Consider the following 26,135-nt stretch of genomic DNA (forward strand, 5'->3'; position numbering starts at 1 on the left):
AGACTCAGCTATAATCACTGCCAAATATGATTCTAACATGTATTGACTGTGTGGTTACTTACGTATATTAATGATATATTACTGTATTTAATTTTCAATAAATGTGCAAACATTTCTAAAAACATGTTTTCATTTTGTGATTATGGGGTATTTTGTGTAGATGGGTGAGAATTATTATTTTTTAATCCATTTTGAATTCAGGCTGAAACACAACAACATGTGCAATATGTCAAGTGGTATACATTATTTCTGAAGACACTGTAAGTCATATTGAAATGTAAAGTTCAGTCAATTGAGTTATGTTTGTAGGCTACACTGTCTGTAATTGTTGCCTCAATATATTTCATGATGTGTAACAACATGTGCGCAATGATGTGCCAAATGAGTCTGTGATTAAGTGCATTATTATTGGGTAAGCATTAGAATAAGCCGCCTCAATATTTGCAGCCTCTCTATGAGCTGATCCGTCATCAGTGTTGTGAAATAATTATAATGTTCAGGTAAGATTTGAATGGAGAAAGCTGATCAGAGATCAGCGCTGCCTTTCTTTCGATCCTATCAGTATTGGCACATGTTTTGGGAAACGCATGTTACAGCTTCAGCCTTTATAGGAAATTTGCATTGTTAAAACACTCAAAAGCCTAAATTCCATTGCTATCGGGAAACCGGGCCCTGGTAACTTTACCAGTATATCCAAACATTTGGGGGCACAGAAAGAAAGGAAAAGGGATGGCTTCTTCTTCAGGAGACCAATGATCATAGCAATAAATGAATGACAGATATCTTGCATGTAGTCAAACATTTGACATTTTTAAAGAGACAATGTACAATTATCAATGTAATAATGCGTCTCAGTAGGAAAATAGTGCTTTTACACAATGTAGAAACCTGATATTCCACAAATGACTTTGTAAGTTCAATGACAGGTACAGTACAGTATCAACATTTTAGCTATTATAATAATTGAATGTATTTACAGTGTTACATATTAGGTTCTAGGGCACAACATGTAATTAGCTAGAATTCATATAGGGCCAATGTAGACTGTATCTCTATCAATTAAAACAATCTTATTTTCTGGGGCTCCTAAATTCCGTGGTGCTCCTAAATTATTTAAGTTGGGAGCACCAGTGATACCAATGAACATTTTTCATTTTGAGTCCTGGATATAGTTTCTAAATAATTATGTTTTCAATCTTGTCTCTTAGATGTGAACGACAATGTTCCATTCTTCACCTCCTCCATCTATGAGGCTTCAGTGACGGAGGGAGCCAAGGTGGGGACCATGGTCCTCCAGGTGTCTGCTCAAGACAAGGACCTGGCTTTCAATGGACAGGTGAGTGGCACATCTGCAACATCTAACACAGCACAACACAACATCCATTCACCCATCCATAACTTAATATCACATAGCTGTGGTGGTCAAGTGGTTGGGACTGTGTGTTATTCTGCCTGTGTGGCTTTGACCATACGACTGTGAAGGAGAACTTATATAAGGATTATGTTGCAGTGACTCTAGTTTCTATGAACAGTCGTTGACCACAAGGATGTGATAGAATGATGCTATAAGGCATCCATATCAGGAACTCATCACATTTCTGTAATGTGTTCACTTCTTAATATGGGAACCATCATTAATTGTACTCTGTCGTGGCCCTATAGATCACTTACTCCCTCTTGAGTGACAGTAGTGGGGACCACCGTCTATTTCGTGTAGATCCAGAGCTGGGCTCCATTTATACAGAGGCTGTGTTTGACCGCGAGGCGCAGGGATCCTACCTACTGGAGGTTCAGTCTGAAGACGGCATGGAGTCAGCACGGCCTGGGAGGAACAAACAGCCCAACTCTGGTGAGAGCTGGTAGTAAGAGGAGGAAGGGAAGCGCTACTAAGGTACACAATAGTACATTTTGGTCGATAGAAGTTGCTCTTTGGAAAAAGGGGTTTATTGGTCATCAAAAAGAAAGGAGGACCAAGGCACTCTTTTCTGGTGAGGGCTGGGTTGTATTTATTAGGGCACAACGTAGCAAAAAGGTTTGCAACGGGTAACAAAAACGAGTTTCTAAGTTCACTTACTCCCTCCCTGTTTCAGTCTGTTTTTTTCCAGTTTGGTATACAGTATGTGACCGACCTGCTCGGATCGGTCTTACGTAGCAAAATATGAAATTGTGTTTTTTATGTTGGATAAAAGTAGAGACTCAGAGCTAGAAAATGGTATATCATACAGTACATACAGTACAGCAGAACAATGGAAAAGTAATTCTGCTTTGAAAGTTTATAATCTTGTAACCCCACTTTTGAGGAAATGGCCCTTGAATGTTTGGGTATACCTACTAGAGAGCTCTTTTTTTGTCTACACCCATTCAGCATCATGCCCACCATCTTAAGCCTTAGCCCCACCCATCTTTTTAATGATTCACATGTGAGGCCATGTGCTAAACAGAGTGAGTACTCTAGTGTACAAAACAACCAAAGATTTCTAGACTAAAGGCTGGTTTATACAACGTCTATCGACATGTCTGTATAAAGTTGTCGCAGTGACATTATGAACATTTTATTGTCGTCCAACATCAAACTTGTCATTGTCGTTATGAAAAAGTATAAACACAAAAATGACAGGCTGCATGACATCAGTAGCCGGGTGGTCCAAAATAGCATAACTGGTGTATTTTAAAACCAATATACCCATCCATTTAAAAATGAATTTAGTATACTGTATGTCAATCTAGCAAACCAGGCAACTAAAATAAACTTTCTAAACAATGTTTTGGTTCGTTTCTAGCTTGTTAGCTAGTTAGTTAATGTGAAGTTCAAATAATGGCCATATCTTATAGCTGACAAAATCTTAACTTCAGCTCATTTTTATTCATTATTACAGGGAAATAAACTCACAACAAGATCAATAGAAAATAGCTTTTGGTTGTGAGTGTGATGAAATGAAAGCATATATATATATATATAAATATATAATATGTACTTGTCCTCTTGCTCAGTTGTGCCCCGGGGCCTCCCACTCCTCTTTCTATTCCGGTTAGAGCCAGTTTGCTCTGTACTGTGAAGGGAGGAGTATCAAATCAAATCAAATGTATTTACAAAGCCCTTCTGGTATCTCAAAGTGCTGTACAGAAACACAGCCTAAAACCCCAAACAGCAAGCAATGCAGATGTAGAAGCACGGTGGCAAGGAACAACTCCATAGAAAGGCCAAAACCTAGGAAGAAACGTAGAGAGGAACCAGGCTATGAGGGGTGGCCAGTCCTTTTCTGGCTGTGCCGGATGGAGATTATAACAGAACATGGCCAAGATGTTCAAATGTTCATAGATGACCAGCAGGGTCAAATAATAATAATCACAGTGGTTGTCGGGGGTGCAACAGGCCAGCACCTCAGGAGTAAATGTCAGTTGGCTTTTCATAGCCAATCATTCAGAGTATCTCTACTGCTCCTGCTGTCTAGAGAGTTGAAAACAGCAGGTCTGGGACAGGTAGCACGTCCGGTGAACATGTCAGGGTTCCATAGCCGCTGGCAGAACAGTTGAAACTGGAGCAGCAGCACGGCCAGGTGGACTGGGGACAGCAAGGAGTCATCAGGCCAGGTAGTCCTGAGGCATGGTCCTAGTGCTCAGGTCCTCTGAGAGAGAGAGAAATAAAGAAAGAGAGAGAGAATTAGAGAGAGCATACTTAAATTCACACAGGATACCGGATAAGACAGGTGAAATACTCCAGATATAACAGACTGACCCTAGCCCCTGACACATAAACTACTGCAGCATAAATACTGGAGGCCGAGACAGGAGGGGTCGGGAAACACTGTGGCCCCATCCGACGATACCCCAGGACAGAGCCAAACAGGCAGGATATAACCCCACCCACTTTGCCAAAGCACAGCCCCCACACCACTAGAAGATATCTTCAACCACCAACTTACCATCCTGAGACAAGGCCGAGTATAGCCCACAAAGATCTCCGCCATTGCACAACCCAAGGGGGGGGGGGGAGGGCGTGCCAACCCAGACAGGAAGATCACGTCAGTGACTCAACCCACTCAAGTGACGCACCCCTCCTAGGGACGGCATGGAAGAGCACCAGTAAGCCAGTGACTCAGCCCCTGTAATAGGGTTAGAGGCAGAGAATCCCAGTGGAGAGAGGGTTAAATTTAAAGAGGAGTCTGTAATTTGCTTTCTACTAATCATGATATATAGCCTTCCTTTCTCAGAACAAGAATAGACTGACGAGTTTCAGAACAAAGTTATTTGTTTCTGGCCATTTTGAGCCTGTAATTGAACCCACTAATGCTGATGCTCCAGATACTCAACTAGTCTAAAGAAGGCCAGTTTTATTGCTTCATTAATCAGCACAACAGTTTTCAGCTGTGCTAACATAATTGCAAAAGGGTTTTCTAATGATCAATTAGCCTTTTACAATGATAAACATGGATTTACTAACACAACGTGCCATTGGAACACAGGAGTGATGGTTGCTGATAATGGGCCTCTGTACGCCTACGTAAATATTCCATAAAAGCCGTTTCCAGCTACAATAGTCATTTACAACATTAACAATGTCTTCACTGTCTTTCTGATCGATTTAATGTTATTTTAATGGACAAAAAAAATGATTTTCTTTCAAAAACAGGGACATTTCTAAATGATCCCAAACTTTTGAACGGTAGTGTATATTATTTTATTTTGTACTTTTCCCCCTTTTTCTCCCCAATTTCATGATATCCAATTGGTAGTTACAGTTTTGTCCTATCGCTGCAACTCCCATATGGACTCGGGAGAGGTGAAGGTTGAGAGCCATGCGTCCTCCGAAACACGACCCTGTCAAGCCACACTGCTTATTGACACTCTGCTCGCTTAACCCGGAACCCAGCCGCACCAATGTGTTGGGGGAAACACCGTATAACTGGTGACGCAAGTCAGCTTGCAGGCGCCCGGACCACCACAAGGAGTTGCTAGAGCGCGTTGGGACAAGGACATCCCGTCCGGCCAAACTCTTGCCTATCCTGGATGATGCCGGCCCAATTGTGTGTCGCCTCATGGGTCTCCCAGTCATGGCCGGCTGTGATACAAAAGCAGGGCGTTCTACCTGAGAATTTTTGAACTTGGACACTGTGTCATTGGCCTAACGTTATATCCTAATTTGACATTGGTGCAGGTCATGTTGTTCTTCACATTACCATCTCTGATAAACACAAACTATATCAAATAAAAACTAGGTTTATTTGTCACATGCACAGGATACAGAAGGTGTAAACGGTACCGTGAAATGGTTACTTGCCTAGTGGAGTCTTTTGTTTAGACATGTAGTTAGCTAGCTAGATAAACAATGAACCAATCCCAACTCTTAACGTTACTTCCCTGCATGAATGTACACATACAGTAGCTAAAGCTAACCAACTACTAGGTTCAATGTTAGCTAGCTAGCTAACATTAGGCTATAACTAGAAATGCAAATGGCTCTGAGATATGAATAATATTACTACACAGATAATACACGTAATGTTAGCTAGCCAGCCAGCTAAGGTTAGCTAGCTACTTAACAGTACGCTTTAACTTGCAATGAAATTGACTTTCTGACAAAATTAGAAATGCATAATATAATATCTAGCTAGACTCTCTTACCGTATACATATTTTGAACGCTTTTCCCTCCCTGTCACAGATGCCATGGTTGCCCTTAGTTTAATGTTGTAATCCATAGACAGGTGTTTAATTCAACACAGCCTTCTGTGTTCTCTTTTCGACTCCATACGCATTTGCAATCATACGCATGAATTTTCTCCTTAGCGATCATACTTTGCTTCCACTGGGTAATCCACTGAGTTCAAAACTTGATCCTCCAGAAGGTGGAGCGCCTTAGCAACACATTTGTTGTTGTTAGTGATACCTTTCAGAAATGCAACGGTAGAAAGGATTACCCACACATACTGAACAGCTCATGTTAGCTATAGACAGAAGTGTACTACATGGCAGACCAATTTGAACAAGATGGAGGGAAAGTTGAAGCATACCTAATGAAATTACAGTTAACTAAAATGTACACTTAATCCAGAGTAAACTAATATATCGAATTTATTATCCACAAATTCTGCAGCACAATGGCAGAGCCATGTCTTATGTGTAAAATGAATATATGACTTAATAATCTATGCTTTCTGGGAATGCTATAAGGTCCAGAAGTTTTGGGCAGAGCCAGAAAATTGGCTGTCAGAAGTATTACAATGTAACATACTTTTAATCTGTCTCTCTGCATATTTCAAGACATGGCACATGGGGGTATAGTGAGATACCCAATGGGCTGGAGGATTCTCTTCTCATCCCTCATCTGGAAAAAACGTAAATCAATCAAAACTAAAAATGAATTCATGCACTATGCACATTGTTTTACATAGACAAGAATTGCCTAGTGCATTCTATTCATTTTCCTCCTGCGAGAACAAGCGTAATCAGACAGCCTCTTGTCTCTTCCCTATAGAAAAAAACGCTGTGAGCGTTGTGGTACATCGTTTTACAAAACATTTTTCAATTTCTCAATTGACTGTTCAGAAATCAGAATTTCTGTTTGGCTTTGTCCTACATGATGACAGAATGCATTCTGTTTTGGTATCGCAGGTAATGTTATAAGAAGGTTTGCGTTATGGGTGAGGGGTTTTTAACAAATGTTTGCGGAGAAGGTATTAGGGGTAAGGGTGAACAGCAAAGCCTTCTCTTTAGGGGATGTGAGGGGGCTGCTTAGCATTTCCAAATGAACCTTAGCGCTGTGTTAGCGCTGTCTTCTACCACATATCTGCACCAGCAGAAGGGCTCATCTCCTTAGTAAATACTATCTGTCTGTCGGGTTTACCCCCGGAAGGAGGGAGGGAGAGAGAGAGTGCAAGGGAATGCAGACAGAAAAATAGCAGTACATGGCCATGTTCCTACCTACTGAGCCTATCACATCTGCCAAACACGTCACAAAATGTATTTAGCTAAATATATCTATGTACGAGTTAAAAACAAGGAATGGTGTGAAAAGGGAACCAGACAGACAGAGATGTAAACACTTGCCACCCCAGAGGAGAAGTGGATAGGTTCTTCAACTTTTTTTATTTCAGAAAAGTCTGTTCCCGAGGAAGTTTTTTGCTGCCAAAATGTTACCTGGCTAAAACAGTGAACCATCTACCCTGGTTGAATACTTTCTGTAATCCCGAACACCTTGTTGACAATAACATTATTTCTGATTTGCATGTCAAGTGAGGCACATTACATTAGGTTAAGTGCTTCGCTCCCCACAAGAGTGTCATTGGCTCACACTGACTGACAACATCCTCTGATGAAAAGAGGGATTGGAAGAGATGGAAAGAGAAGTGTAAGGATGAGATGAGAGAGAGGAGGACGACAGAGCGAGTTGTAGCTGTATGGTGTTTAATCTCTCTCTTGCTTGTCGTTCTTCTTGCAGACACAGCATATGTGCGGGTTTTCATCAGCGACGTGAACGATAACAAACCCGTCTTTGCTCAGCGCCTCTATGAAGTTGGGGTTGACGAGGATGCAGATATCGGCCTGGCTGTTGTCACTGTCAGTGCTAATGACGAAGATGAAGGTATGGAAGAAAAGAGAGAGAGCAGCGAAGCCCAAGAATTTCCACCAGTGATGGCACTTTTGCACTAATGGCAGTGAAATTAGTGAATGTGTAACATGCATTTTTTTCTCAGGAGTGCATGTTAAGCCAGTGAGGCAGGTAACCTGGCACAGGTATAACATTTCATGAAAAAGTTGAGGGAAAAGTACATTTTTCACATTCTGTGCAGGGCCAAAACTGTCATTGGTAAGACATTAGACTTTGGGCAGAGGTAACTGTCAATCACAGAATTACATTTTTCCCAAACCTAGACTCGTCTAGTTTTAGAGACAATGTGTGCATTGAAGGGTTAAAATGTTCCAAAATGACACACCACAAGTGCCATCTCCCCATCTGGATGTAGCTCTGCTGGAATCATGCTGAGACGAGATAAGCTGAGCACCATGCTACATTAAGACGCAGCCATTTAATAGTCAAGTAATGCAACACTACATATGTTCTAAAAAGACAGACACACTTCTCCTGCACAGTACAGTAGGTGGGTGGGATTTGGTGTGATAAACCAGTTTATCCCCTGTACAGCGGCAACACTCTCTGTAATATCAGCTATGTTTTGGGTTGTTAATCAAGTATTTATCGCAAGCGGGGGTTGGTGCTGCTTAGTTTATAGGGTAGCCTATTTAGCACTAGCTGCAACCAAGCCAAGATGAACAACCAGACAACACCAGCCCCCAGCATTTAAAGGAGCCTAAACCCAATCTGTCTTTTTTTTATCCACACATGGGCTCAACTAGAAGCTTATAGGAAAGCCCTGAGGGAGCACTTTGTCTGCTGATTTATGTTAATAGCAGAGATTAGACTAGTATTTTCATTGGGTTTGTAGCTCCTTTAACACAACAGACTGGTTTAAAGGGGAGTCATGAAATATCCATAGGACTATTTTATCTGGCTAAATTAGCCCACAGGACGGTCTCCATGGACACACACTGGAGATCTACTTCCTCATTGATTTCTCAACCCTCATAGTGACATACAGATGTAGGATCTTAATTTGACCTATATTGTTCCAGCAAAATAATCTGTCAGCAACAGGATTTGAACGTTTAGTCCATAATGTTGCTTGATCGGTGGTTAGCTGGCCAAAAGTAGGCTACATAAAAAGTGCTATACTGTAGTACTCAACCTGTCTCGAGTCTGGTCTCAAGACCACATTTTGAGTTTCTTGGTCTTGTCTCAGTGTCAGATACATTTGTACTTGGTCTTGACTCGGTCTCGGACAGTGAGGACTCGTCATTTCTTCCAGAGACCACCCGAGACCAGCAGAGTAAGAAACGTGTAATTATCAACTTCCATTCAGTAAGCGCATAAAACCGCTTTGCCAGGCCAAATATATACAATTCTTTCTTGAAACAGTAATACCTGCAGTCTTTATATCTAGTATAGACATGTTTGCGCAGTGGCTCAAACATTTGCAAACCATGTGAAATATATTCACATGCACACCGCACACAGCCTAGTTTCAACTGACTATCATCTGCAGGCAGCAAGAGCACACAGCTCTCAACTGGTTTTGACATGGAGCAGCTCACAGAAGAATGACATCGGTAGCCTGCAGGGTAGGTAGGAAAGATGTTTCAACTCATGATATCTACCAGTAAATTCTAACTAAGGCAACAATGGGTATGTAAACCAGGTATTGAAAAAGTATGATCTTCAGTCTTGGTTGATGCTGTAGGCTTTTTGTGATGCACAATTCAGTCATCATGCCCTGTTTGCATCAGGGGCGTAGGCATAGGTGGGCCTGGGTGGACACAGACCCACCCACTGGGGAGCCAGGTCCAACAAATCTGATTGAGAAAAAACAAAAAAAGAATACATTATTATTACAAAAATACTCCATTTTCCCAGACCTCCAAAATGGTTCCATGACGTGGTTTAAGCATTGTTGTGGACTTAGAACATCAAATTACAATAAAAAAAAAATATCTTTAGAAAGTGTGATTTTGAGAGTGCAAATCTGAAAAATATTTAAGAAAACTAATAAAAAAAGAGGACATTTTCACAAAGGGTGCCTTTCTTTCGTTGGGCACGCTGTTTGGGGAATTTTGTCATATGCTGCATTTGCTATAGGGCAATTGTTTACCTTTTGTTCGTGACACTTTGATATCTTGATAATATGCAGCTCTTTAAAGGGCAAATCTACAAATGTAACAATAACAAAATGGGCACCCCGCCACTGTTATGGTTAAAATCTGAGGGGTGGGACTGAAGAAATATAACCATTCTCAGATTAGTAGACAGAGCTACAGTATGGATGCAAGGACTGACCATCCATGATATGAAAATTATTGTTTTAACCATGTTATGAAGTTATAAAGTGTTTGTTTACATTTACAATGATTACAAACATTGGAGTAAAACAAGCTCATATTTTGGGTTTGCATGGATTGTGACAGTTGAACTAAGCTCATGAGGCATTTATAAGTTATATTCTTCAAGAATCAATGGATATACAGTACAAGTCAAAAGTTTAGACACAACCAGGGTTTTTCTTTATTTTTTAAAACTATTTTCTACATTGTAGAATAACAGTGAAGACATCAACACTATGAAATAACACTGGCTCTCATTAGGACCACCACAGGAAAGGAAGACCCAGAGTTATCTCTGCTGCAGAGGATAAATTAATTACCAGCCTCAGAAATTGCAGCCCAAATACATGCTTCACTGAGTTCAAGTAACAGCAGCATCTCAACACCAACTGTTCAGAGGCTGCGTGAATCAGGATCATGATCAAATTGCTGCAAAGAAACCACTATTAAAGGACACCAATAATAAGAAGAGACTTGCTTGGTATAAGAAACATGAGCAATGGACATTAGACTGGTGGAAATCTGTCCTTTGGTCTGATGAGTCCAATTTTGAGATTTTTGGTTCCAACCGCTGTGTCTTTGTGAGATGCAGAGTAGGTGAATGGATGATCTCCGCATGTGTGGTTTCCACCGTGAAGCATGGAGGAGGCGGTGAGACGGTGTGGGGGTGCTTTGCTGGTGACTCTGTCAGTGATTTATTTAGAATTCAAGGCACACTTAACCAGCATGGCTACCACAGCATTCTGCAGTGATACACCATTCCATCTGGTTTGCTCTTAGTAGGACAATTATTTGTTTTTCAACAGGACAATGACCCAACACACCTCTAAACTGTGTAATGGCTATTTGACCAAGAAGAAGAGCTGCATCAGATGACCTGGACCCCAAAATCACCTAACCTCAACTCAATTCAGATGGTTTGGGATGAGTTGGACAGCAGAGTGAAGGAAAAGCACCCAACATGTGCTCAGCATATGTGGGAACTCCTTCAAGACTGCTGGAAAAGCATTCCAGGTGAAGCTGGTTAAGAGAATGCCGAGAGTGCGCAAGGCTGTCATCAAGGCAAAGGGTGGCTACTTTGAAGAATCTAAAATATATATTTCTTTGCTTACTAAATGATTCCATATGTGCTATGTCATAGTGTTGATGGCTTCACTATTATTCTACAATGTAGAAAATAGTAAAAAATTAAGAAAAACTCTTAGGTAGGTGTGTCCAAACCTTTGACTGGTACTGTATATACAGTTGAAGTCGAAGTTTACAAACACCTTAGCCAAATACATTTATACTCAGTTTTTCACAATTCCTGACATTTAATCCTAGTAAAAATTCCCTTTCTTAAGTCAGTTAAGATCATCACTTTATTTTAAGAATGTGAAATGCCAGAATAATAGTAGAGAGAATGATTTAGGTAGGTAGAAAGGTAGAATGGTGGTGATGTGGACGCCAAGGAACTTTATATCAAATCAAATTTATTTATAAAGCCCTTCTTAGCTGATATCTCAAAGTGCTGTACAGAAACACAGCCTAAAACCTCAAACAGCAAGCAATTCAGGTGTAGAAGCACAGTGGCTAGGAAAAACTCCCTAGAAAGGCCAGAACCTAGGAAGAAACCTAGAGAGGAACCAGGCTATGAGGGGTGGCCAGTCCTCTTTTGTCTTTGCCGGGTGGAGATTATAACAGAACATGGCCTAGATGTTCAAATGTTCATAGATGTTAATTTATTTCAGCTTTTATTTCTTTCATCACATTCCCAGTGGGTCAGAAGTTTACATACACTCAATTAGTATTTGGAAGCATTGCTTTTAAATTGTTTAACTTGGGTCAAACGTTTCATAAGCTTCCCACAATAAGTTGGGTGAATTTTGGCCCATTCCTCCTGACAGAGCTGGTGGAACTGAGTCAGGTTGATAGGCCTTCTTGCTCTCACACACTTTTTCAGTTCTGCCCACAAATGTTCTATAGGATTGAGGTCAGGGCTTTGTGATGGCCACTCCAATACCTTGACTTTGTTGTCCTTAAGCCTTTATGTCACAACTTTGGAAGTATGCTTGGGGTCATTGTCCATTTGGAAGACCCATTTGCGACCAAGCTTTAACTTCCCGACTGATGTCTTGAGATGTTGCTTCAATATATCCACATATATTTCCGTCATCATGATTCCATCTATTTTGTGAAGTGCACCAGTCCCTCTTGCAGCAAAGCACCCCCACAACATAACGGTTGGGATGGTTTTCTTCGGCTTGCAAACCTCCCCCTTTTTCCTCCAAACATAACGATGGATATTATGGCCAAACAGTTATATTTTTGTTTCATCAGACCAGAATACATTTCTCCAAAAGGTATGATCTTTGTCCCCATGTGCAGTTGCCGACCGTAGTCTGGCTGTTTTTATGGCGGTTTTGGAGCAGTGGCTTCTTTCTTGCTGAGCGGCCTTTCAGGTTATGTCGATATAGGACTCGTTTTACTTGGGATATTGATACTTTTGTACCTGTTTCCTCCAACATCTTCACAGGGTCCTTTGCTGTTGATCTGGGATTGATTTGCACTTTTTGCACCAAAGTACATTCATCTCTAGGAGACAGAACGGTATGACACCCATGGTGTTTATACTTGCTTACTATTGTTTGTCAGATGAACATGGTACTTTCAGGCGTTTGGAAATTGCTCCCAAGGATGAACCAGACTTGTGGAGGTCTACAATTTTTTTTCTAAGGTCTTGGCTGATTTATTTTGATTTTCCCATGATGTCAAGCAAAGAGGCACTGAGTTGGAAGGTAGGCCTTGAAATTCATCCTCAGGTACACCTCCAATTGACTCAAATGATGTCAGTTAGCCTATCAGAAGCTTCTAAAGCCATGACATAATTTTCTGGAATTTTCCAAGCTGTTTAAAGGCACAGTCAACTTAGTGTATGTAAACTTCTGACCCACTGGAATTGTGATACAATGAATTATAAGTGAAATATTCTGTCTGTAAACAATTGTTGGGAAAATTACTTGTGTCATGCACAAAGTAGATGTCCTAACCGACTTACCAAAACTATAGTTTGTGAACAAGAAATCTGTGGTGTGGTTGAAAAAGGAGTTTTAATGACTCCAAGTGTATGTGAACTTCTGACTTCAACTGTATGTACTGAGACTGCATATGAAAGAGCACCATGTTCCTTGTATGAAGCACTGCTTTTGAACAGAGACTATGGGGCAAAAAAGTATTGTACTAAATAAGGAATAGGGCTTCATTTCAGACTTGCCCAAATTCTAAGTACAGCATCTAAAACTCCATACCCCAGAATCCCCTCTTAAATTCCCTGGTCCCTCCCCAGGTGCCAATGCCAAGTTGCGCTACCAGATAACTTCGGGCAACACAAGGGGGGTGTTTGACATGGAGCCTGAGGTGGGAACCATCTTTGTCGCCCAGCCTCTGGACTACGAGCAGCAGAAGAGGTACAAGCTGCTGGTGCTGGCATCGGACGGAAAGTGGGAGGACTACGCCGCCGTGGTGGTCAACGTGGTCAACAAGAATGATGAGGCGCCCGTCTTCTCCATGAATGAGTACTATGGCTCAGTGACAGAGGAGCTAGATGGCTCACCGGTCTTTGTGCTCCAGGTGTGTGTTCTTTCTCTAACCTGGGTGCCAGTCTGTTTCTGTTTGAGCGGTCAGGTACCGAGGCTCAATCAACCATGTCAAATGCATGCTTCTGTATACTAACTGTATACATGCTAGCTATAACTACATGTCACTCTACAAGTTATTTCGGTCTCTAGCCTGGGTGTCTTTCTGTTTCTGCTTGAATCAAAACATAGTTTTGTTCATGGACAAGGCAGGGATTCATTTTGAATGCACAAACAGTCAGCTACCAGGATAATCTTTATCAAGCATAAATATCAAATACTTGCTTCTGTATGTCATGCATGTACATGACAAGTCTGCTATTCATTACATAAACAACGGATGTAAAGATAGATTGATGGGATGCTTGCTTAGAAACACAGGCACACGGATGCATGCACACACACGCACGCACATGCACACACACACGCACGCAATCACGCACATGCACACACGCACGCACGCACGCACGCACGCACACACACACACACACACACACACACACACACACACACACACACACACACACACACACACACACACACACACACACACACACTCTTAGATGTTGATTGCTGATGAGTTGGGTGTCTCACCAGGTGACGGCCACGGACCCAGACAAGGATGCAGACCAGGACGCCGTCCGCTACTCTCTCCATGGTCAGGGGGCGGACTCTCAGTTTATGGTTAATGAGAACACGGGGGAGATGTACGCCCAGAAGACGCTGGACCGCGAGGAGCGGGCTGTGTGGCGCTTCGTGGTCCTGGCCACGGACGAGAAAGGGGAGGGGCTCACCGGCTTCACTGACGTCATCATCAACGTGTGGGACATCAATGACAACGAGCCCGCTTTCACCTGCGCACCCGATGGCTGCCACGGCAACGTAGCCGAGAACTCACCCCCAGGAACTTTTGTCATGGAGATGATGGCGGCAGACCTTGACGACACGGCAGTGGGTCAGAACGCCATCCTCACCTATCGTATCATCAAGAACGCCCGTGACGCAGATTCTGAGGAACTATTTACAATCGACACTAGTACGGGCACCATCTCCGTGGTGACCGGCGGGCTGGACAGGGAGGTGGCAGAGCGGCACCAGCTGGTGGTCGAAGCCAGGGATGGAGGGGACATGGTGGGTACAGCTACCGCCACTATCATCATCATGGACCTGAACGACCATACCCCCCGGTTCAAAGATGAGTGGTGTGGGGCTCGTGTGTCTGAGAGCAGCCCTCCAGACTCAACCGTGCTGGAGCTGGAAGCTGTGGACCCAGACTCTGGCCCTCACGGCCTGCTGGGTTTCAGTGTGGTGGCGGGGGACCAGTGGGAGAGGTTCTACATGGTGAGCCACAGAGCAGAGCAGTCTGGGAGTCTGAAGCTGAGGAAGGGGCTGGACTATGAGAGGCCCGGAGAGCAGCGCTTCAACCTCACAATCCAGGTGGAGGACTCTGACTTCTCCAGCCTCATCCACTGCATCATCCAGGTGCTGGATGAGAACGACCACATCCCTGAGTTCACCACCACCTTCTACCCCCTCGCTCCTCTAGTGGAGGATGTTGCCGTGGGAACCAGCATCACCCAGGTGATGGCCAATGACTCAGACTCTGACCTGAATGGGGAAATAGTCTACAGCATCTCCCCGGAGTCAGACCCGTACGGTAATTTTATAGTGGACCGAGACGGCATTGTGACCGTGACCCGCCCGCTGGACAGAGAGACAATGCCCGAGTACCAGCTGGTTGTCATGGCGACAGACCGCGGAAGTCTGGCGTTGACGGGGAGCGCCACGGTCCAGCTGAGCCTGCTTGATGTTAATGACAATGGGCCAGAGCTGGAGGTGGCCTATACCCCTGTCCTCTGGGAGAACAGCCCTGCTCCACAGCTGGTGTGGCTCAACCAGACCTCCACGCTGCTCCACGTTATCGACAGGGACTCCCCAGAGAATGGGCCTCCCTTCTCCCTCGCCCTTCCCCGTCTTTACGCCCCCGACTTCCACCTGCAGGACCATGGCAATGGCACGGCAACGCTCACAGCGCTGCGCCGCTTCGACCGTGAGCGCCAGAGGGAGTTCCTCCTGCCCGTGGTCATGACGGACAGCGGCCGTCCGCCAATGACGGTCACCAACACGCTCACCATCACCGTGGGCGACCAGAATGACAACGCCCACCAGGAGGGAGAGAAGGAGATTTACTTTCACAGCCGGAGGGGTGAGTCCCAACTTTCTATAAACTTTTAGACAGTCATATTCACGAAGCCTCTAAGAGTAGGTGTGCTGATCTAGGATCAAGTCCCCCTTTTATTCTTCATGATTTAAAAGGCGACACTAAGATTCTTTGTGAATATGGACCCAGGCCTTTCCCCAAGTTAGCAAAGCATGGCGGTGCTCTTTCTGTCTTTCTGTGTACCTATTATGTATTGTCTGAATTAGTAATTGATACACCCTAGGCAAATATTAGCATTGTGTTGCAGCATTTCATGATTCTTGATTGCAAATCATTCCTATCGGGCTTAAGAACATTCGACCCCCACACACTCTCTCCACTCTGCTAATTGTATCTGGCCCTGATGTTAACTTGACCATTATAAGATCTGTGGTGTTCCTCAGGGGTGATTGTTAGGCCCATTAAAGTTCTGATCATAGACCTGGATTTTTTAGTTTTCAGTAATTGTATGAGACACTGCAGCAGCTTGACTCATACAGGCCCTGGTTGTTTACCCAGCTGCAGTACGCTGGCACTGGGGCTCGATAATAACATAATCCATAGAGAGATAGCCCTGACTTCCTTAAGCTCTCAGCGCTCCTCGCATCTCAAGTACTGGAAGCCTATTCAACCCAGACAGTGGGACTTCACACTCATGAACAGAATAGGAAGAACAGAAACAGCAGAATCACAGAACAGCAGATAAGAAAACGGCTGAAGATAAGTGGCCTGGGGCCTCTATCACTTTCGGTTTGGAAACCGTTGTTTTCAGACAAAATCAAAGTCTTTGTGTGCGCTGGACAGGAAGGATGCAGACTACTTCGCTGGGCAAGGTCTATGCCCCTGATCAAGATGATTGGGACAACAAGACCTACACCTTAGACGCAGGAGGAATGAGGTAGGTGTTATGTTTGTCTGTAACCAGCGTGAGTCATAACAGGACAGTTAATCAGTTAAACAGTTAACATATGACAGATGCAAATATGTATCCCTATAAATATGACTTTCAGCTACTTTCATTCAAAGTCTCAGAGTCAAATAAAATGAAATGTGATTTGTCAGATGCTTGGTAAAGAACAGGTGGAGACTAACAGTGAAATGCTTACTTACGAGCCCTTCAACAATGCAGAGAGAAAAATATAAATATAATAGAAAGATAATAACACAGGAATAAATACACAATAAGTAACGATAACTTGGCTATATACACGGGGTACCAGTACCGAGTTGTGCAGGGGTACGAGGTCATTTAGATAGATATATACATATAAATAGGGATAAAGTGACTAGGCAGCAGGAGAGACAATGAACAGTAACAGTCAAAGAAATGGAAAGGATGGAGGATATTACCACATTTCCTACTTGGCCAACAAGTGCCTCTTGTTCAACATGCACTTAACCCTAATTGCTCTTGTAAGTCGCTCTGGATAAGAGCATTTGCTAAATGACAAAAATGTCAAATGTTAATGTAATCAGAGCAATCAGTGGATGCATTTGTATCATATCAACTGGTGGACTCGCTGGGGAACAAGGATCAAGAATATTTACACCAAGATTGTTTGCAATTTTGCATCTAACACAGTCAGGGAACAGAAGAAAATCCCAATTGCATATTTTACACATTCCTGTTTTATTCATATGCCAATCCTGACCTGTTTCTATGACTACCGAGCTCCTTTGGTGGAGATGTAAACAAAATAGCATTTACCTCCCAGCAGAAACAAAACAGTTGTTATTTCCGTTAATTTCCTTTGGTAGGCACAAAATGGAATAAAACATGGAATAAACACTTAAATTGCTTGTCCATGTCCAATAAGAAACATTTATTTCCATTTTCCGTTGCATTTTAAAATATTTTCCATTGCATGCCCTTAATGAATACTACCCAGTCTTTTCCACCACATTTATGTCCTCCCCTACAGGTATTTCACTCTAAACAGGAGTTCAGGCCACCTGGCCATCAGACAGAACACCCTAGCAGGGAGCTACTATCTCAGAGTGGGAGTGTCGGACGGGGTGTGGCCAGACGTGGTGTCTGGGGTCACAGTTCACGTCCGGGAGCTAGAAGACATGGCCATCCACTCGTCAGCCTCCCTGCGTCTGACCGGTAAGCTACTGCAGCATGACAACATCGTACTTATCTATTCTACAGTTTATGTCATGATTCGTGATTACACTCTTAGAAAAAAAGGTGCTGTCTAGAACCTAAAAGGGTTCTTCGTTGTCCCAATAAGGTTCCTAGTAAAAAACCTTTTTGGTTCCAGGTGGAACCCTTTTGGGTTCTATGTAGAACCCTGTCAACACATCGTTCAGCAACTAGAGTCATGCTTCTTCAGCTGCTGTTACTCCACAGCAGGGATGCTCTATATGAGATGATGGGTCTGAACCTGTCAACATGAATAACTTTTTCCATTTGTTTTCCTTTCTCTTGCACTCTATCGCTCATCTTTCCACCCACACCAAACGTCAGGCTTTTTATTTTACTTCGTTCTGTTGTTGGAGAGATAGACAATGATACAATCAGCTGCTGCTCTCTGGATTAAAATAGAAGAAAGAAGAATGAGTAAATTATTTTTTAAAGTGAATGAATTAAAAAACATACAGAACCCTGTAGACTTACAGTATACACCTTAAAATAGAGAGTATCTCTGGATCTAGAACTGGTACTTTTAAATCTGAGGCTACGCTGTGAGTCAGTAAATTCAATGGATTGGATTTATGTTAATCTTTAACAAAAGATCCAAGCGATTTACGTCGAATTGGGGGAGCTCACCTTTTCACCTTTACAAGCTGTAAGGTATGTACTTTAAAGCAAATCAATTAGGATAACCTATAGTCGCTATCACTTCAAGCAGCAGTGTGTATCACACCTCAGGTGCCATTTTCACAAACATATGAAGTTTAATGTCTTGGTCTTTTGGCTCTCTCTGGGCAAATCCCAAATGTAAAGGTCAATTTCAAAACTGCCAGGTTAGTCCTTGACATTTGAAAAACCATTTTATGAATAGACTGCAAGGCTATTAGGCATGCCAGGGCATCAATTTCACTTTGTAGAGATTAAAGAGGACTTCTTCAATCCTCTCCGATATTATTAGAAGAGACGCATTGCATTGCTAATGCTTCGACCTCTAAATCTATTTGACAGTGAGGCCGTCAATGTTTTATACTGGAGCCAAGAATCGGTCTCAGTGGAAATAATTAAAGAACGGTAAGTTAAATAGTTTCACTACATGGGTGAGTGAATCAATGTGAGGCCAGTATAGATCAATTCTATTTGCTAATTGAACCAAGACTGAGTTCACTTTGATCAATTTCTCCTGTCAGTAAATAGTGAATGTTCTTGAGGTTCTAATGCCTGAGGTGTGTTTCTGTCTTTGTGTGTGTGCCTGTGTGTGTGTGCATATGTGTGTGTATTTCCCCCTTCTGCAGGCATCACTGCCAGAGAGTTTATTGAGTCCCGGGTGGACGAGAGGAGTCGACAGGATATGTTCAGGAGCTTCCTGTCTGAACACCTGTCCATCAGATCAGGCACAATCAACGTCTTCAGCCTGACAGACGTTAGACCGAAGACGCTGGACGTGCGCTTCTCTGTGCACAGCGATGGCTACCTGCGTCCAGAGAAACTACACGGATACCTGGCGGCGCATATAAAGAAGGTACACGCCTCGATGTTTTCCCATCTTGAAGATAGGGATCTTAGCTCATACATCTCTAGGTGCAGAGCTTGGTGTTGTCGATATTGTTTCTTTATCAGCTAAGAGGTGTAATGTGCATTCATATCTTTTTCAATAAATCTCTCTCCCTATCCTTTTCAATAATGTTGTCTATCTCATTTCTCATTCATTTATTGAAAATAAATCTGCCATTTTGGAGATGTACTCGTTTCTTTATAAGTAAATATTTGTATGTGTGAGGAGTATCAGCCAGACTCATCCCTCTCTGTCCTCCCTTACTTCCCTTACCCTCTTCTATCTATCTATCTATCTATCTATCTATCTATCTATCTATCTATCTATCTATCTATCTATCTGTCTGTCTGTCTGTCTGTCTGTCTGTCTGTCTGTCTGTCTGTCTGTCTGTCTGTCTGTCTGTCTGTCTGTCTGTCTGTCTGTCTGTCTGTCTGTCTGTCTGTCTGTCTGTCTGTCTGTCTGTCTGTCTGTCTGTCTGTCTGTCTGTCTGTCTGTCTGTCTGTCTGTCTGTCTGTCTGTCTGTCTGTCTGTCTGTCTGTCTGTCTGTCTGTCTGTCTGTCTGTCTGTCTGTCTGTCTGTCTGTCTGTCTGTCTGTCTGTCTGTCTGTCTGTCTGTCTGTCTGTCTGTCTGTCTGTCTGTCTGTCTGTCTGTCTGTCTGTCTGTCTGTCTGTCTGTCTGTCTGTCTGTCTGTCTGTCTGTCTGTCTGTCTGTCTGTACTCCTCCCCTCTCTCTCCCTATCCCTATCTCTCCCTATCCCTCTCTCTGTCCCTTTCCTCAGCTGCAGTCTCTGCTGCGGGTGAACGTGTCCCAGGTAGAGGTGGATGAGTGTGTGTACACAGACTGCAGGCCGGGTGGCGGCTGCTCCACACAGCTCAGCGTCAGTGACACACCCACCCTGGTCGATGCCGGGAACATAGCACTGGTGTCTATGACGATGATGTCCTCTGCCCGGTGTGGCTGCTCTGCCAGGGACCGGGTCCATCAGGCTTGTTCCTCCTACCGCACAAACCCCTGCTTCAATGGAGGCACCTGCATGGATACCCTCAGTGGGTACAGGTGAGCAGAGAGCAGGGACCAAAGCAATGCCATCACCTGAGGACTATGTGAACTGGGTTTTGTTCACTAGGGCACATCGCAGCAGAAAACACACATAAGAGTGTCTTATTGGACACGCGCAGATAGTTCCTCATTTTTTCACTCTATTTCGGACCTTTTTCTTCCACTTTAATTCTACCGAACACGATCGTATCCTGTCTTTATTGTAATTAATTTATTACACAAGATAAAGATCCTTCCATCAGAGACAATTGAGAGATAATTAAGAGAAGGCGATAGAAATAGTCAGGAGGAAATCTAGACACAGATGGTGATGTGGAGAAAATTATACCATAATCAGAAATAACACCAATCTGAATAAATTAGAGAAGAAGAATGACAATAAATTCAGGGTAAAAAAATCTATAGTTTGATGATAAATTGCCTCATAATTATATACTAGAGCCTTGAATGCTAAGCATATAAAGCAGTCAGAAATCCATTTTAAAAAAGTACAAGGCCCCATGTGGGTGTATCACAGAGGAAATAGCATGGAGCTAATTTGATGATGAGAATTGGTAGGATTTAAGAAATGTGGGCCAGTGAGATTACAACAAGCACTACACACCCCTCTCCCAAGTGCTGACAACTTTTCAGAATCCCACTTAATACCATTTACATGAGCATGTAAAGTTAAATAAGGCAAACAGACGTCTGCCTTAAGACCTTAGAACATAGAGCCCTATGGCACTAGTCAAAAGCATGCTGCAGTCTGCAGTCTTGTGAGAGAGCCCTTGTCAGAATATAGATGCTGCTATATAACCCAATGTGTATTCAGAATGTGTGTGAAAAATCAAATTTTAGGCCAATCCCATGTCGAGAGAGCTTAATAGCCAGTCTGAGACGTTGGCCTTATCAGATCGTGTCAGTCAGAGGAAGAAACATGCCCTGTGCTCTGGAGTCTGGATTGGCATTGCTCTCTGGAGTCACATGGCAAATGCCTGGGAAGGTCTGTTATGTGTGTGTATATGTATGTGTGTGTGTACGTGTGTACGTGTGTGTATGTTCAGGCACAAACGTGTGCATGCTTTCTCCATGTATGTATGTGTGTGTACATACATCACATAATCATCCCCTGTCTCTCTCTGTATGGATCAGTATTCCTGACATGTCTTGGCCCTCTGCAGAATAAACAGAGTTGGAGATGTTGACAGAAAGAGAAAACAGCCCCTAACTGTACATAGCAGAGCCATCCACTCAGATACAACACCACATGAAAATAGATGGCTCTGACATTATCTACCAAGCCCAGTTAGTCACACATCACGTTTCGCCAGGAGTCTGAGAATATTCTGTCCTGTTTTGGATCCAAAGTGATATTTTTCTCTGTGTGTATTTCTCTTTATATCAAGGCATTTATTTGATTACTGTTTACGGCTAGTAGGTATGCAGATTCACTAGAGGAGGCATACAATAAAGAAGTGGTAGAATAGCATGAAGAAGTGGAGGATGAGCATGAAGAAGTGGAGGAATAGCGGGAATAAGTGGAGGATGAGCATGAAGAAGTGGAGGATGAGCATGAAGAAGTGGAGGAATAGCATGAAGAAGTGGAGGAATAGCGGGAAGAAGTGGAGGATGAGCATGAAGAAGTGGAGGAATAACATGAAGAAGTGGAGGAATAGCATGAAGAAGTGGAGGATGAGCATGAAGAAGTGGAGGATGAGCATGAAGAAGTGGAGGAATAGCGGGAAGAAGTGGAGGATGAGCATGAAGAAGTGGAGGAATAACATGAAGAAGTGGAGGAATAACATGAAGAAGTGGAGGAATAGCATGAAGAAGTGGAGGAATAACATGAAGAAGTGGAGGATGAGCATGAAGAAGTGGAGGAATAGCGGGAAGAAGTGGAGGATGAGCATGAAGAAGTGGAGGATGAGCATGAAGAAGTGGAGGATGAGCATGAAGAAGTGGAGGAATAACATGAAGAAGTGGAAGAATAACATGAAGAAGTGGAGGAATAGCATGAAGAAGTGGAGGATGAGCATGAAGAAGTGGAGGAATAGCGGGAAGAAGTGGAGGATGAGCATGAAGAAGTGGAGGAATAACATGAAGAAGTGGAAGAATAACATGAAGAAGTGGAGGAATAACATGAAGAAGTGGAGGAATAGCGGGAAGAAGTGGAGGAATAACGGGAAGAAGTGGAGGATGAGCATGAAGAAGTGGAAGAATAACATGAAGAAGTGGAGGAATAGCGGGAAGAAGTGGAGGAATAACATGAAGAAGTGGAGGAATAGCGGGAAGAAGTGGAGGAATAGCATGAAGAAGTGGAGGAATAACGGGAAGAAGTGGAGGATGAGCATGAAGAAGTGGAAGAATAACATGAAGAAGTGGAGGAATAACATGAAGTGGAGGAATAGCATGAAGAAGTGGAAGAATAACATGAAGAAGTGGAAGAATAACATGAAGAAGTGGAGGAATAGCGGGAAGAAGTGGAGGAATAACATGAAGAAGTGGAGGAATAACGGGAAGAAGTGGAGGATGAGCATGAAGAAGTGGAAGAATAACATGAAGAAGTGGAGGAATAGCGGGAAGAAGTGGAGGAATAACATGAAGAAGTGGAGGAATAGCGGGAAGAAGTGGAGGAATAGCATGAAGAAGTGGAGGAATAACGGGAAGAAGTGGAGGATGAGCATGAAGAAGTGGAAGAATAACATGAAGAAGTGGAGGAATAACATGAAGAAGTGGAGGAATAGCGTGAAGAAGTGGAGGAATAGCATGAAGAAGTGGAGGATGAGCATGAAGAAGTGGAGGAATAACATGAAGAAGTGGAGGAATAACATGAAGAAGTGGAGGAATAGCGTGAAGAAGTGGAGGAATAGCATGAAGAAGTGGAGGAATAACATGAAGAAGTGGAGGATGAGCATGAAGAAGTGGAGGAATAGCGGGAAGAAGTGGAGGATGAGCATGAAGAAGTGGAGGAATAACATGAAGGAGTGGAGGATGAGCATGAAGAAGTGGAGGAATAACATGAAGAAGTGGAAGAATAACATGAAGAAGTGGAGGATGAGCATGAAGAAGTGGAGGAATAGCATGAAGAAGTGGAGGAATAGCGGGAAGAAGTGGAGGATGAGCATGAAGAAGTGGAGGAATAACATGAAGGAGTGGAGGATGAGCATGAAGAAGTGGAGGATGAGCATGAAGAAGTGGAGGAATAACATGAAGAAGTGGAGGATGAGCATGAAGAAGTGGAGGAATAACATGAAGAAGTGGAGGATGAGCATGAAGAAGTGGAGGAATAGCATGAAGAAGTGGAGGAATAGCGGGAAGAAGTGGAGGATGAGCATGAAGAAGTGGAGGAATAACATGAAGAAGTGGAGGATGAGCATGAAGAAGTGGAGGAATAACATGAAGAAGTGGAGGATGAGCATGAAGAAGTGGAGGAATAGCATGAAGAAGTGGAGGAATAGCGGGAAGAAGTGGAGGATGAGCATGAAGAAGTGGAGGAATAACATGAAGGAGTGGAGGATGAGCATGAAGAAGTGGAGGATGAGCATGAAGAAGTGGAGGATGAGCATGAAGAAATGGTGGAATAGCATGAAGAAGTGGAGGATGAGCATGAAGAAGTGGAGGATGAGCATGAAGAAGTGGAGGAATAACATGAAGAAGTGGAGGATGAGCATGAAGAAGTGGAGGAATAGCGGGAAGAAGTGGAGGATGAGCATGAAGAAGTGGAGGAATAACATGAAGGAGTGGAGGATGAGCATGAAGAAGTGGAGGATGAGCATGAAGAAGTGGAGGAATAACATGAAGAAGTGGAGGAATAGCATGAAGAAGTGGAGGAATCAGCCATTTCACCCGTGATACAAGTCAGTATTCGACGTCCATCCAGAGACTGAAAAACAGCTTCTATCTCAAGGCCATCAGACTGTTAAATAGCCATCACTAGCCGGCCTCCACCCAGTACCCTGTTCTGAACCTAGTCACTGTCACTAGCCCGCTACCACCCCGCTGCCCTGTGTACATAGACTTGGAATCACTGGTAACTTTAATAATGGAACACTGGTCTTTAATAATGTTAATAATGTTTACATATTGTTATATTCATTTCATACTGTATACCGTATTCTAGTCAATGCCATCCTATTCAACTATTGCTGTATATATACACTATTCTATCTTATATATTCTACAGATACACTAAATAGTCTATCCACATACTGTCCATAATGTCTATACATCCCATCACACACTGTCCATAATGTCTATACATCCCATCACATACTGTACATAATGTCTATACATCCCATCATATACTGTCCATAATGTCTATACATCCCATCACATACTGTCCATAATGTCTATACATCCCATCATATACTGTCCATAATGTCTATACATCCCATCACATACTGTCCATAATGTCTATACATCCCATCACATACTGTACATAATGTCTATACATCCCATCATATACTGTCCATAATGTCTATACATCCCATCGCATACTGTCCATAATGTCTATACATCCCATAACATATATACCAGTCAAAAGTTTGGACATACCTACTCATTCAAGGAATTTTCTTTATTTTTACTATTTTCTACATGTAGAATAATACTAAAGACATCAAAACTATGAAATAACACATATGGAATCATGTAGTAACCAAATAATTGTTAAACAAATCAAAATATATTTTAGATTTTAGATTATTCAAAGTAGCCCCCCTTTGCCTTGATGACAGCTTTGCACACTCTTGGCATTCTCTCAACCAGCTTCACCTGGAATGCTTTTCCAACGGTCTTGAAGGAGTTCTCACATATACTGAGCTATTGTTGGCTGCTTTTCCTTCACTCGGCGGTATCAGAACTCAGGATAAGACCCAGATGCAGACAGCTAGTCACAGATGTTTATTGGCAAAAGACAGGTCAAATGCAGAGGTCTGTAATCCAGGGCAGAGTCAATAAGGTACAGAACAGCAGGCAGGCTCAAGGTCAGGACAGGCAGAATGGTCAGAACCGGTGAAACGAGGAAACAGAACTTGAGAAAGCAGGGAGACGGGAAAACACTCTGGTAAGACCTGACAAGACAAGAACTGGCAACAGACAAACACAGGTATAAATACACGGGGGATAATGAGGAAGATTGGCGACACCTGGAGGGGTGTGGAGGCAAGTACAAAGACAGGTGAAACAGATCTGGGTGTGACAGGCGGTCCAACTCATCCCAAATCATCTCAATTGGGTTGAGGTCGGGTGATTGTGGAGGCCAGGTCATCTGATGCACTCCATCACTCTCCTTCTTGGTTAAATAGCCTTTACACAGCCTGGAGGTGTTGGGTCATTGTCCTGTTGAAAAACAAATAATAGTCCTAATAAGCACAAACCAGATGGGATGGCATATAGCTGCAGAATGCTGTGGTAGCCATGCTGGTTTCATAGTTTTGATGTCTTCACTATTATTCTACAATGTGGTAAATAGTAAAAAGAAAGAAAAACACTTGAATGAGTAGGTGTGTCCTAACCTTTGACTGGTACTGTACATGTTATTCAATCATTGCCCCAACACTGTTCGTGTGCGTCAATGAGTGTTTGTGTAGCCAGGCGCTAAAATAGAACTTGGTTCTATTTGTGACGCTTGAAGCACTGCAAGTCCTGCCTCTCCCAT

General features: G+C 42.9%; 1 protein-coding gene across 1 annotated transcript in view; it reads left to right on the plus strand.

Annotated features, from left to right (window-relative positions):
- LOC110502224 (neural-cadherin-like) overlaps window positions 1-26,135 on the plus strand; it is a 113,148-nt gene that overhangs the window by 38,077 nt on the left and 48,936 nt on the right. Inside the window, exons 14-22 of the mRNA XM_036934304.1 lie at window positions 1,209-1,336; window positions 1,663-1,849; window positions 7,438-7,581; window positions 13,258-13,541; window positions 14,144-15,752; window positions 16,551-16,644; window positions 17,669-17,853; window positions 19,176-19,402; window positions 20,214-20,491. Of these exons, the coding sequence (XP_036790199.1) occupies window positions 1,209-1,336; window positions 1,663-1,849; window positions 7,438-7,581; window positions 13,258-13,541; window positions 14,144-15,752; window positions 16,551-16,644; window positions 17,669-17,853; window positions 19,176-19,402; window positions 20,214-20,491 (3,136 nt within the window). The remainder of the gene's footprint in view (window positions 1-1,208; window positions 1,337-1,662; window positions 1,850-7,437; window positions 7,582-13,257; window positions 13,542-14,143; window positions 15,753-16,550; window positions 16,645-17,668; window positions 17,854-19,175; window positions 19,403-20,213; window positions 20,492-26,135) is intronic.

Source organism: Oncorhynchus mykiss, chromosome 2 (assembly GCF_013265735.2).
Source record: "Oncorhynchus mykiss isolate Arlee chromosome 2, USDA_OmykA_1.1, whole genome shotgun sequence".
NCBI lineage: Eukaryota > Metazoa > Chordata > Actinopteri > Salmoniformes > Salmonidae > Oncorhynchus > Oncorhynchus mykiss.